Source organism: Chelonia mydas, chromosome 3, assembly GCF_015237465.2.
Source record: "Chelonia mydas isolate rCheMyd1 chromosome 3, rCheMyd1.pri.v2, whole genome shotgun sequence".
Classification (NCBI taxonomy): domain Eukaryota; kingdom Metazoa; phylum Chordata; order Testudines; family Cheloniidae; genus Chelonia; species Chelonia mydas.
Genome location: NC_057851.1, coordinates 10,621,875 through 10,635,637, shown reverse-complemented (window position 1 = coordinate 10,635,637; position 13,763 = coordinate 10,621,875). Strand labels below are relative to the sequence as shown.

The following is a 13,763-nucleotide window of genomic DNA, read 5'->3' as shown; positions in this document are numbered from 1 at the left end:
TTTATAGCTTTGGCACAAGGCGGGAATCCTTTGTCTCTCTGGATCCCAACCCCTCGTTCTAAATGGAAAAGCACCAGGTTTAAGATGGATTCCAGTATCAGGTGACATAGTCACATGTCACTGTAAGACCTCAATTTTCCTTACCCAGGGGCTGGCCTACATGTACACAGGCAGGGCTTGCAGGTAAACAGAACCATTTACAGTCAACTGTCCTAGTCAATGGGAGCCATCAAGATTCTAAACCACCATTAATGGCCCACACTTTGCATAATTACAATAGGACCCCAGAGTTACACTTCATATTCTAGTTTCAGATACAATAATGCTACATTCATACAAATAGGATGAACACACTCAGTAGATTATAAGCTTTGTAATGATACCTTACAAGAGACCATTTGCATAAAGCATATTCCAGTTCCATCATATTCACACTTATAAACATATTTTTATAACGCATATGGAGTGCAACGTCATAACAAGACTCCAGTCCCTCTGGCTGTCAATCCAACCCTTCAGCAGCACTAAAGTCACTTGGGGAATAAGAGTCCAGCTGCTGAACGAGTCAAGCCTTTACAATAAAAATACATATGGCAAAAGCATCAGTATCCCAACAGACCCCAGAGACAGGGACAGCACAGTCAAGAGGGCTGGGTGTTGCAACCAGGATAATCAGAGTGGGAATTTCAACACTCCAGGGAGTGCAGGCCCCATATTTTAGAGAGACAAGGTGGGGGGAAGGTAACCCCCCACCTTTTGAAAGCTTGTCCCTTCCACCAACAGGAGTTGGTCCAGTAAAAGATACTATCTTCCACACCTGGTCTCTCTAACGTCCTTGGACCAACACTGCAAAAACATCATTTAGAGCCAGATGGGCCTAGCGGCACAGCTGGAGAGATGTGACCCAGAGAGATGCGACCCACGGCCAAACCAGAACTCCTCAGCAGGGAGCTTTCTGGGGGATCTGACATGCTGGAGAGCCAAAGTGTTAGAGTTTAGGGAGAGACAGGTCCCTATTGGGTGCAACCTTTGGCACAGGCGCTGGCTTCTAATTTTCCCCGGGGGTGCTCAACTGTTCAGCCCCAGGTCCCAGCCCCGCTCCACCCCTTTCCCCAAGCCCCCACCCCACCTCTTCCTGCCCCCACTCCACCCCTTCCCCCACTTCTTTCTGCCCACTCTTCTGAGCGTGCACTAGCTTGGTCAAAATTAGTGTGTGTATGTCTATCCGAGCTGGAAATTATGCCTCCAGCTTCACGGTAGACACACACCCTTGATGTGGAATAAAAATGTCCACATGTGGGCTAGTGCACAATAGCCATTGCACTTTAAATTCACATCCCAGCTTCTCCCACAATAGCTTCTCCAGGTAGATGAGCCCTACGCTAAACTGCCTTAACTCTACTGTAGTAGCTTGTGTTGAGTGTTTCCATCCCCTCTTAATATCTGTGCAAGGATCCTTTAACCAGGAGGCAGGGCTACTCAGGAAGAGCAGGAGGTTTAAAAAGCCAGCTCCTAAGTGAGCAGAGGAGCTAGCAAACAGCAGCAGCTAATGGAATTTTTGCAAGGGAGTTGAGAAAGGCAGCATGAGAGCCAGAGTCACACCTAATATTCTGAGGCTAATAAACAACCCCCCACCCCAAAAAAGCTGCAGGAGTAAAAAGAAAGCAGGCAGAAGTCCAGCAGCAAAGCGAAGACTATCCAGTTGATTGCACTGAATGCATGATTACCTGACTTGAGGGCAGGTGGCGTATTTGTGCATTCAGGACAAGGAGCTCCTGGCCTTCAGAGACCAAGTATGGGCTCTGGAGACCAGAGTGGATGCACTGGAGGAGCTAAGCGAGACAGAGAGGTACATAGGGGACACTTTCTGGGACACAGTCAGAGTGGTCACGCGTCCAGTATGACAGCCTCTGTGCTGTTGAGGAGGATGAAAGTCGCGGGGAAGGAGAACATCAAGCTGGAGTGGAAGAAAATGATCCCATAGTGGTAACCCAACCTCCAAATGCTGTAATGGTGTCCTCTCCCGCTGAGGATACCCCTCCTGAGGAAGGGACCCCAGTTCTGAGGAAGAGACATGTAATAATAACGGGCAATTCAATCATGAGAAATATAGATAGTTGGGTTTGTGATGACTGGGAGAACTGCATGGTGACATGCCTGCTGGGTGCAAAGGCTGCAAATTTCTCAAGCCATCTAGACAGGCTTATGTGCAGTGCTCAGGAAAAGCCAGTGGTCATGGTACATGTAGGTACCAATGACATAGGGAGGGATAGGAGAGAAGTCCTAGCACCCAAATTTAAGCTGCTAGGTAAGAGATTAAAGTCCAGGACATCCATAGTAGTCATTGTGATTAGTTCTCTGAAAAAATCCACTCAATGTGCAGTGGCAGTCAAAAAAGCTAACAATGTTAGGCACTATTAGGCAAGGGATAGATAAGACGACAGTAAATATCATGCCACTACATAAATCCATGGTACACCCACACCTTGAATACTGTGTGCAGTTCTGGTCACCTCATCTCAAAAAAGATATATTAGAAATTGAAAAGATACAGAGAAGGGCGACAAAAATGATAAAGAATGTGAAACAGCTTCCGTTTGAGGAGAGACTAAAAAGACTAGGACCGTTCAGCTTGGAAAAGAGACGACTAAGAAGCGATATGATTGAGCTCTATGAAATCATGAATTGCGTGGAGAATGTGAGTAAAGCAGCGTTATTTATCCCTTCACATAATACAAGACCGAGGGGTCACCCAATGAAATTAATAGCCGGAAGGTTTAAAACAAACAAAAGGAAGTACTTCTTCAGGCAACGCATGATCAACCTGTGGAACTCATTGCTGGGGGATGTTGTGAAGGCCAAAAGAATTAGAGAAGTTTACGGAAGATAGGTCAATCAAAGGTTACTACCCAGATTGGTCAGGGATGGAACCAGTGGTGAGCTGAAGCTGGTTCCCACCGGTTCGTGCGAACCAGTTATTCAATTTTGAAGCAGTTTTAGAACTAGTTGTTAACCCGCTTCCCTGCAGGGGGCGCTGAGGCTTTGATGGGCTCCGGCCGCTGGGGGCACTGCACTGCAGAAGCCATGTGGGCTGCCGTCTGGCTCTGGGCTGCTGCTGCTCCCCTGACCCTGGGGCTCCCGCTGCTGCCTGATGGGTCACCGGCTGCTCTGCTGGGCCTGGGCTGCGTCCTGCTGCTCTCCTCAGGAGCACCCCCTGCCCTGCCCGCAGCCAGCCCCTGCCATACCCCCTGCCCTGCCCGTCTCCAGCCAGCCCTGCACCCCTCTGCCCTGCCTGCAGCCAGCCCCTACCTCCAGTCAGCCCCTACCCTGTCTCCAGCCACCCCTGCACCCCCTGCCTGCAGCCAGCCCCTGCCGCACGCACCCCCTGCCCTGCCTGCAGCCAGCCCCGTCTCCAGCAAGCCCCACGCCCCCTTGCCTCCAGCCAACCCCGCACCCTCCTGTCTCCAGACAACTCCGCACCCCCTACCCTACCTGCAGCCAGCCCTGCACCCCCTGCCTCCAGCTAGCCCTGCCTCACGCCCCTGTCTGCAGCTGGCCTCACGTCCACTGGTACCCTGCAGTTCCCAGGGCACACCTGCTTCAATGAGGGGGGCAGGGAGCAGCTGGGATCCACACATGTGCACACCCTAGGGTGACCAGACAGCAAGTGTGAAAAATCAGGACGGGGGTGGGGGAGTAATAGGAGCCTATAAAAGAAAAAGACCCCAAAACCGGGACTGTCCCTATAAAATCGGGACATCTGGTCACCCTAGCACACCCCCAGGGAGTGGCGGGGACTCACACATGTGAAACGGAGCTCATTTCTAGTTCAGGATCATCTTTTTAAAAAAGAACTTTAGGCAGGGTTAACACACACCCGTATTTTCCCAGACAGGTCAGGCTTTTTGGTTCTTAAATCGCCGTCCGGAAAATACAGACGTATGGCAACCCTGTTAGTACAAAAAATACATACTGGGGCACATCCCTTAAATCAGAACTTTTTATAGTGAACCGGTTGTTAAGACTTTGGCAGCTCATCACTGGATGGAACCCCATGGCTCTGGGCGTCCCTAAGCCTCTGACTGCCAGATACTGGGACTGGATGACAGGGACTGGATCAGTTGATAATTGTCCTGTTTTTTTCTTTCCTTTTGAAGCACCTGGCACTGGCCACTGTCGGAAGACAGGATACTGGGCTAGATGGACCATTGGTCTGACCCATTATGGGCATTCTTAGGTTTTTATGTTCTAAAATAGTTTGTACTGTCAGCTTTAATCTGTGTATCTTTAATGAACATTTAGGGGAAATTTTCCAAAGGGATTTAGGTTCCTAAAGATGCAGATATGCACCTATGGGGATTCTGAAAGCAGTTGATGTGATTAGACTCTTAAGTGCCTAAATCCCTTCTGAAAATAAGATTTAGGCTCCTAAACCAGATAGGCATCGTGATGCTGAGAACAGCAACGCTTAAGTACTTTTAAACAGTGGGGCCTAATCTTTTAAACAGGCAGGACTCATTTTAAATAAGCCATATTTGGTGTTTGAGGCCTAACAAAAGTGGACAAGGTCACTTTGACACTGACAGGCCAGCTCAGATCAAAGCCATGGACCAGTTCACTTGTGGGTGAATATCAAAGAACTGTTAATATTATTGTCTTCACTTACCTATAACCTGTCGTCTACTATCACTTTACACTATGTATACCTGGTAATTAGGTAATCCTAGATTAAAGCGTGCGCTAGTTAAAATGTGAATGTACTGGATGTGTAAACTTCATGAAAACTAATGAAGGATTGTTTCTGGCTATCACATTGTGTTTACGTTAGGTTTAACCATCACACAAGATTGAAGCCTTGGAAATGTAAAAGACTGCTAACATCAAAGCACGGTTCCTTGTGTTTGACAATGGAAAGTCTCAAGCTCAGTTTGTATTTAGTCCACAAAGAGAGAGCCCATGCTTTGATGAAAACACTTGCCAGATTGCTTTCCACAGAAACCAGCTGTAAAGATGGATCTAGGGATCGAGCCTGTAGCTCTGGATTGTTTGGACACTCACAGGGGAGTACTCCAGAAGCAAGACAGAGATCCCCAAAGTTATTTTGGGTAACCCTGAGAGAGGTATGGAAAACGCGCAGATCACTACATCTCTGCTATCATTTGGACTTACAAACTATGACTCACCTGTTAATGTATTTTACCTGTTTTAACCTCTAAGTAACTCTCATTGCCTTTCTTAGCTAAAAAAAAACCTTTAGTTACTTTACTAGAAAAATTGGCTACCAGAGCGATCTTTGGTGTGAGATACAGACTGGTGTAAGTGACTGACCCTTTGAGGTTGGGAGTAACATAATGTCAAGAGCTATTTGGTATAAGGGACCGTTATCACAAAGTCCAGTTTGTCTGAGTGGCAAAATTGGCTGGAGACCCTAAGGGAACTGCTTGAGATGCCATGGTAAGGCTGATATAGTGATCCAGAAGTTCACAATTGTTACTGGCTTGGTAAAAATCTAATTATAGAATATACCACCAGTTTGGGGTGTCTACCCTGTTTTCTGACAGTCTGACCTGAGATTGGCACTCACAGTTGTGAGCTACTCCAGACAGCGTGAGTCACATTTTAAATATGGAGTATGTATAATCCCAGCTACTTATGGTATCTGATCTCATTTAAAGTTATTAAAATAAGTACCGAAGAAGTGAAGGGGGCTGAGAGAAGAGTTATGATAATGATCAAGAGCCTTGAAAAACTCTCCTAGGAAGGGATTGATACATTACAGATGAATAAGCAGAGTCCTGATAAAAAAGATAAAATAATTACTGGTCTAAAGAAGGTGGATTGGGAGCATCTACTCTCCCTGCCTCATAACACAAGAATCAGGGGACATGCAATGAAACTGAAAGGTGGCAATTTCAAAAACAACAACAGGAAATACTAGTTCATGTAAAACTTAAGCTGTGGAACTCATTGCCACAGGAAACCGTTGAGGCCAAGAACTTCGCAAGATTCAAAGTGCTGGACATTTATCTTTATAACAAGAATATCCAGAGTTCTAATTAAAGACAACGAACATTTTGTAAAGGATATTAGCCCTCAAGGATAGGGACAAAACCTGTGTGTGAACTGGAATAATCCACATCTGCCCATTGCATGGTTCTTACACCTTCCTCTGAGGACTCTGGTGCTGGCCACTGCCAGAGACAGGATACTGGGCTCCATGGAGCTTGGGTCTGAACCAGTCTGGCAATTCCTATGTTCCTATAATAAATGTTGCAGGGTTTGTGAGGTTTTTAGCAGTTTCATTACTTGACACTATAGTTGGACCATCCCATCTCCTTTCTTTAAAGTATTTCACAGACCTTTCTACCTGTAATTGTTCTTTTGCTAACTGCAGGAGAAGGTACCTCTGAGTAAATTAATTAGGGTATGTTATGAGCAGCTAGTGTGACAGTGTCTTCACCTCGAGATGGAGATGAAGCTGAGCCAAGAAAAATTGAAGCTAGTAACATAAGTTTCCTACAAGTGCATTCTACTGCACTACAGACCAATTGGGTCAGAGATGGAAGGGTCCCTGTTAGGCTAGCTACTCCATCTCCCTGTTGCCAGTGCTGGGCTGTTCCCTATTATACCCAATGGTTTGTCCTGTTTTTACATGTTCCAAATGTCGGGGCTTCCACCACTTCCCTTGGGAGATTATTTCATAGGTTCATAGAATTCACTCCACTGCAGTATTCACTGGGTGGAATTCTCTGGCCTGTGCTACACGGGTCAAACGAGATGATCAGAGTGGTCCCTTCTAGCCTAAACATTAATGTTAGGATCAGAAACGTTGCCCTTTCATCTCATTAGCCCTAGTTGCACCCCACACTATTAGGCTATGTCTTCACTCCAAATGCTACAGTAACACAGCTGTAACATTTCCGTGTAGACACCAACTACAGTGACAGGGAGGGATTCGCCCATCGCTCTAGTTAATCCACCTCCTGGAGAGGTGGTAGCTAGACTGGTAGAAGAATTCTTCCTAGTGCTGTCTACACGGGTGTTAGATTAAATTAACTTAATCTCTTAGAGGTGTGAGTTTTTCAAATTCTCCCCCGCCTGCCCCCAGAGTGATAGCTATGCAGATGTAACATTTCAGTGCAGACCAGCCCTTAATTCCAACGACTCCTTTCCTTCCTTGGCATTTACACACTTTAAATATCTGCAGATTGTCACGCACCACACACTCATCCCCTCAGGCATCACTTAACCAAGCTACATATAGCAAACGCTTAAACCTAGTCTCCCAGAGAACATAGCAGATGGGTCATTACTTAGGACAATGAAAGCGAGACTGGACAGAGCACTGGAAGAGATATTGTAGGACAGCTCTGTGTAAGAGACAAGCAAGACAGCCTAACAGATCTTTTCCATCTCCAGCAGCTAGGATGAATACAAACTGCAAGCTCTTTGGCGAAAAGGACTGGCATTTACTGTATATCTGAACAGAGCATGGTAGATTGTGCTGCATTGATTTTACTGGGGCACTCACATCTGACTTCATTTACACAATCCTGGTTTTCAGTGATCTTGTTTCCTTTCTTTTTCTTTCCTCACAACAACTAACTACATCATGAATTTAAAGCTGTAGGAATTGCCAATAGCCCATGCAGTCCAACACGGTGTCTCAACCAAATGCTCCTTAGCAGACAAAAAACACCCTGTGCATATTATTTTTTGTCTGAACGTTAAGACAGTTTGGGAGGATTATGCTGTGAAGTGCCCCGATTGGTTTGGCCAAGTGGTTTTGTGGGAGAGAGATGGAAGAAGCATTACAATAACTATGTGTCATTAAGGAAATTTTCTTCCTGACCCCAGCTAGTGGGAAGTTTATGCCCTGACGCATGAGGATTAACAGCCCAGATAAACAGTAACTGAGCTATTCCCTAACTGCTAGCATAGTTTTTTTAAAGTAGCTTTCTACTATGAGAAAATCCCCCGTTTCATGTACGCTGTGGAATGTGAGACCCATTCAGCCGGGGATGCTTAGCAATGAGGGTGAGTGGCACAGTCTGCTGAGATCCTGTGGAGGATTTGTATGCAGGGCTGCTGCTTTGGTGTGGATGCTCTTACCTGCTGTAGGCACGCTAATGTTATACTGAGGTAAGATGAACAGGAAGGCAGTCTTGGCTGTCGCCTGTTAAAGACAAAAAAAACCACACACCTGGTTAAAATGAATCACAATATTTTCAATGAACCAGATACAGATTCCCACCACCACCCATATCCCAGCCAGAACAATCCACCCTGCTGGAACCGTCCCCCACTGAAATCCCAGCTCTGCATGGCTCATGGCAAAGGGTTCCCTGTTTAGAGCCAGCTACGTCTGTTTGTATCCCTCTGCCTCTTCCAAGCCAGCTGCCTTTGCTCCACAAAGCCGACTGCTCAGCAACCAATCACAAGGAACTCTGTGCAGGACACAAAGTCCAGTCTTGTCCGCAACCTCTTTCCCCCTGGGTCACATGTCCCATCCCCAATCACACTGCAGTGCATGCTGGTTAAGTCCAGATCCTCCGCTCACTGTTCAGCCAACAGTCTAAACTGATTTATGAGACTAGGTGGCTGGAGACTACAATTTGCTGGTGTCTTGGGTAAGGCTGGTACTTTCAGTCCAATCCAGTTTGCAGGTGTAGTCCGTTACCACTATTAGCTCCCCTGTTAATCATCGCAGCTCACCGCCTAGAGCAGATCCCTTAAAATCAGGGTTGAGGCAGACCGGCAGGGCAGCCTGGGGAGAGGAGATTACGCTGCCCCGCTGCACCACTTCTGGGGGTAAACAGGCAGCATCAGCTGTTTCTTTGGGGCCTTCACCTTGCTGCAAAAGACGAAGCTTAAAAGGGAAACAGCAAAGGGGTAGAGAGGACTACGTTCTAGTCATGATGTCATATCATGGAGGGAAGTTAGACTGGATTTAAACTTAACCATGGAGCAGCCCATGCCAACAGCCTGACCAAGAAACAAAGCACTCCACTGGAAAGCGCAGGGAGGGGACAGACTTACAGACAGGTTGTGACGACTAGTGATCAGGACGGAATGACGCCCTGAGCCCTAATGTGCCTGGTCTGTCCGTTTGTGAAGTGCTCCCAAGTCCTTCAGGATGAAGCATGCTCCATCCATCCTTGCACGTTGTGATCACGCAAGATCAGTTCAATCTAAGGATGCTTTACATACAGCCTTGTAAGGCAGAGCCAGGATTTCTAGTCATAGCGTGACAAATCCCCCAAAGGACTGAGCAATACATTAGGCTGAGGGACAAGCCCTCACTCACCCAGCCTCTTGCTCTTAAAAAGGAGAGGAACCACAGAGGGCTAAAGCATTATAGTGTTTGACTTTGAAAACAATTTGGTTTTAAGCGGCTCGTAGCGTCCAGGCAGGGACATCAGCATAGTACATTAACTAGCTTTGGCTCACAAACGAATGCCCCGGCTCCCCAGAATAACCTCAGCCCTGTGATGGGTGCAAAGCTCTGTAGATTGTAAACAGATTTAGCCAGCAGTTCTTTACAGTAATCCCTCCCACTGGTGACAGACACAGGGATTAGCCATGTCAGAACCACGGAGGAGAGTGGCAGATGCTTGTTAAGACTCCTTGGGTGGGGAGGAAAAGCAGCTTTGGGAATCAAATTGAAGCTGTTGCAGATGGCACACATCTATAGATACATACTGTAAAATCCATGGTTTGGGCTGAGGGCCTGGAAAGCATCTCAGGGTTAATTCTATCCTGCTCACAAAACCTCAAGGATACCAGGGCTACGATTTTTCAAAATCACATGTCTGTATTGTGCATGGTAAGCCTAAGTGTCCATCCAGCATCCGTGCATGGTCTCTTTACTCCTTGAAATCCAGTGTGTGTTCAGTCCTTGGCGAGCTGGCTACTCTAAGAGCCTTCTGGGGTTCAGGAGGCTGCGGATGAGCAAGGGCTGCCCAGTGCGGGGAGAAAGGCCCGAACTTTGGAAGGCTGGGATTGGGAAGCCACATCCCTGGGTCTGAACTTCACGCTGCTGCTGGGTCTCAGTCTGACCCTTGGGCCCAGAACCAGAAACGAGGAGGTTTGCACTGGGAGCTCAGGTGGGGAGGGGTTACCATGGCAGTAGAGGTGAGTGTGAAGTCCATGGGGGGGCGGGGGCGGGAAGGAGAAGAAGGCAAGTATTAGTTTCCAGTTCCTCATTGCAGGAGCAGGAGATCTGATCGCTAACATGCTCTCTGGGACTCCAGCCCACGCTGCTGAGGCAGACACAGGAGGACAGCTGCTGGGCTGGGGAAAGGTCGGGAACAAGGCAACCAAGCCATCTGGAACCAAAAGCCAAGTCTGCATTTTCATTGGCGTTTGGTCACGAAATGGATCCATCTGCCCCCTGGCTAGCAGGGTCCAAGCGGACGACAGACCAAGTGGGAGATGCGGCTGCGACGCGGAGCGAGACAGGACTCCCTGTGTCGCGCCCCAGGAAACAGAGCCAAAAACAATACCAGAAACCCGACGCTGAGCGAGTTGGAAGGGAGCAGGTCCTGAAGTGCATGCTCCCATAGCCAAGCGTGGGCCACCAACGCTCAACTGAGCCCCAAAGGTGGGCATGCCTGGGAGCAGGCAGCATTAAATCAAACGATTCCCGAGCTCTAGAATAACAGCACCTAAGACAGAGACAGAGCCGACACCCCAGGCTCTATCCTGACTCCAGGGCCAGCCAATTAACAGCAACACTGGCCACTTCAAGAGCTTTGTGCCTTCCATGCATTGCATAGATGACAGTAAAGCCTGCAATGGGGTGCAAGCAGGCTACCTGGGCAGCGATCATGGCAATTCAACAGGCCTCATTTGAAGGTGGATTTGATTAGAAATATACACTTGATTTACCAGCTTCCATCTGAGAGTCTCTAACTACTTCAGAGACTCAAGCTGCACATCACCTCTGTGGAGGTAGGGAAACTGAGGTACTGAGCGGTTAAGGCAGGAATTTCAGTCTTGGGTGACTGAGCTACTAATGAGAAGAATGACAGGTTTCAGAGTAGCAGCCGTGTTAGTCTATATCAGCAAAAAGAAAAGGAGGACTTGTGGCACCTTAGAGCCCAACAAATTTATTTGAGCATAAGCTTTCGTGAGCTACAGCTCACTTCATCGGATGCACTGCACATAAAAGGTTAAGAGTAACAAAGTGTTACTGCAAACCACACACGATTGCCACTATAATACCATAGATAGGCATAGAATCATGGGACTGGAAGGGACCTTGAGAGGTCATCTAGTCCAGTCCCTGCATGACCATAAATACCATACAGATAGATAAATACCATACCCCAAAGAGCTTACAACCTTTTAAAAATCGCCAGTGATGGAGAATCCACCATGACCCTGGGTAAGATGTTCCAATGGTTAATTCCTTTCACTGTCAAAAATTTACATCTTTCCAGTCTCAATTTATCTAGCTTCAACACCCAGCCACTGGACTGAGTTGTACCTTTCTCTGCTAACCTGAAGAGCTCATTGTCAAATATTTGTTCTCCATGTAGGTATTTATAGACTGCGATCAAGTCACGCCTAAACTTTCTCTTTGTTAAACTAAATAGATTGAGCTCCTTGAGTCTGTCATTATAAGACATGTTTTCTAAACCTTTAATCATTCTCATGGCTCTTCTCTGAACCCTCTCCAATTTATCAACATCCTTATTCTGTGGTCTTCTTGACTTGTGGCTACCAGAACTGGGCACAATATTCCAGCAACTGTTGCACCAGTGCCAAATACAGAGTAAAATAACTTCTCCTCTCCTATTGAAGATTCCCCTGTTTACGCATCTCCCGATCACATTAGCCCTTTGGGCCACTGTGTTGCACTGGGAGCTCATGTTCAGCCGATTATCCACCATGACTCTCAAGTCTTTCTCAGAGTCACTGCCTCCCAGGACAGCGTCCCCATCCTGTAAGCATGGCCTACATTCTTTGCTCGTAGGGGTATATTTTGCTGTATTACAATAGATATTATTTGCTTGCACCGAGGTTACCAAGTGATCTAGCCTCATCCTATACCACAGCCTCAATTTCTGCAGCATCTGCAAACTTTATTAGTGATGATTTTACGTTTTCTTCCAACAGGATATAAAGGGATATAAAACCTCACACTTTGAGCTATGACTAATAGAGGTCAGGAAGAAATTTTCCTTGGGAGGCAGGCTAGCTCATAATCACAGTTTATTTTACCTTTCTTTGAATCACCTAGTACTGGACACTGTCTGAGACAGAATACAGACCTAGACAGACTGGGTCTGATCCAATATAGGCATACCTAAATTAAGAACAAACAAGAGAAAATGACAGCGCAAAGTTGCTTAGAAGAAGGGAAATACAAGTGTGTGGGAGCATTGTGTCGTCTCTGGGGAGGCTACTTTATATACAGAATCATAGAAATGTAGGGCTGGAAAGGACCTCAAGAGGCCATACTGGACTGTACCTGTCCCTTGCACTGAGGCAGGATAAAGTATACTTAGACCAGAGGTTCTCAAATTGTGGCCTGCGGATAGTTCCCTCTAAGGCAGAGGTGGGCAAACTACGGTCCACGGGCCACACCCGGCCTGCGGGACCCTCCTGCCCAGCCCCTGAGCTCCTGGACTGGGAGGCTAGCCCCTGACCCCTCCCCTGCTGTTCCCCCTGCCCAGCAGCCTCCCCTAACTGGCCCTCTGTACAATTTCAGAAACCCGATGTGGCCCTCAAGCCAAAAAGTTTGCCTGCCCCTGCTCTAAGGTGCGCGCCTGGGCAGCCACACGTGAGAGAATGAAGGGCCACCCACCTAATCAATGGAGCCCGCGCAGGCACGGCTCCACTAATTAAATGCCTGGACTCTGGAGAAGACGCACATGTAAGGTGAGCTGGTGGCCTTGGGAGGAATGGGGGTAGGTGGGAGAGGCAGTGATGTGAGAAGAGAGGGTGGGGGGAATTTGGGACACGCAGAGCTGCGGCGGCCAGAGAAAGAGGCGACTTTCCCCAGCTCCAGGGCTGCGGCTGCCAGGGAGAGACGGCCCTTCTTTCCAGCCTCTGCTCCATGGCTGCTGTGGCGGGAGAGAGACCCCCTCCTTCCCAGTCCCAGCTTGGGGGTTGCCACGGCAGGGGAGAGAGGGCACATCCATCACATTAGAAAGGTAAGACTACTGATATTAAAATAGGAGTTGTGTGCTTTTAATTGTAGGACAAAAAAAACGTTAATTTTTTTTATAGCGCTTTTATCCAAAGCGCTTTACAATTGTTAGCTAACGGTATGAACAACATTTGGAAAGATCGTGTCGAAACCCTCAGCAATTTTCAAGTGATCCACGAAAAGAAAAGTTTTAGAACCACTGACCTAGACCATCCCGGACAAGTTTAACCTGTCCTTAAAAACCTCCAAAGACGGCGATTCCACAACCTCTCTTGGAAGCCTATTCCATACTTCAGTATCCTTAGAGTTAGAAAGTTTTCCCTAATATCTAACCTAAATCTCTCTTGTTGCAGATTAAGCCCATTACTTCTTGTCCAACCCTTGGGGGACATGGAGAACTACTGATCACTGTCCTCTTGAGAACAGCCCTTAACAGATTTGAAGATTGTTATCAGGTCCCACCCAGGACTTTTTTTTCTCAAGACTAAACATGCCCAGTTTGTTTAACCTTTCCTCATAGGTGAGGTTTTCTAAACCTCTTTATCATTTTTGTTGATCTCCTCTAGACTCTCTGTAATTTGTCTACATCCTCCCTAAAGTGTGG

General features: G+C 47.3%; 1 protein-coding gene across 2 annotated transcripts in view; it reads right to left on the bottom strand.

Annotated features, from left to right (window-relative positions):
* Positions 1 to 13,763, bottom strand: part of TRAM2 (translocation associated membrane protein 2) — a 53,507-nt gene that overhangs the window by 20,178 nt on the left and 19,566 nt on the right. For both annotated transcript variants that reach the window (XM_037893874.2, XM_037893873.1), the window contains one exon: positions 8,113 to 8,176. In XM_037893874.2, coding sequence (XP_037749802.1) covers positions 8,113 to 8,176 — 64 coding nt within the window. The remainder of the gene's footprint in view (positions 1 to 8,112; positions 8,177 to 13,763) is intronic.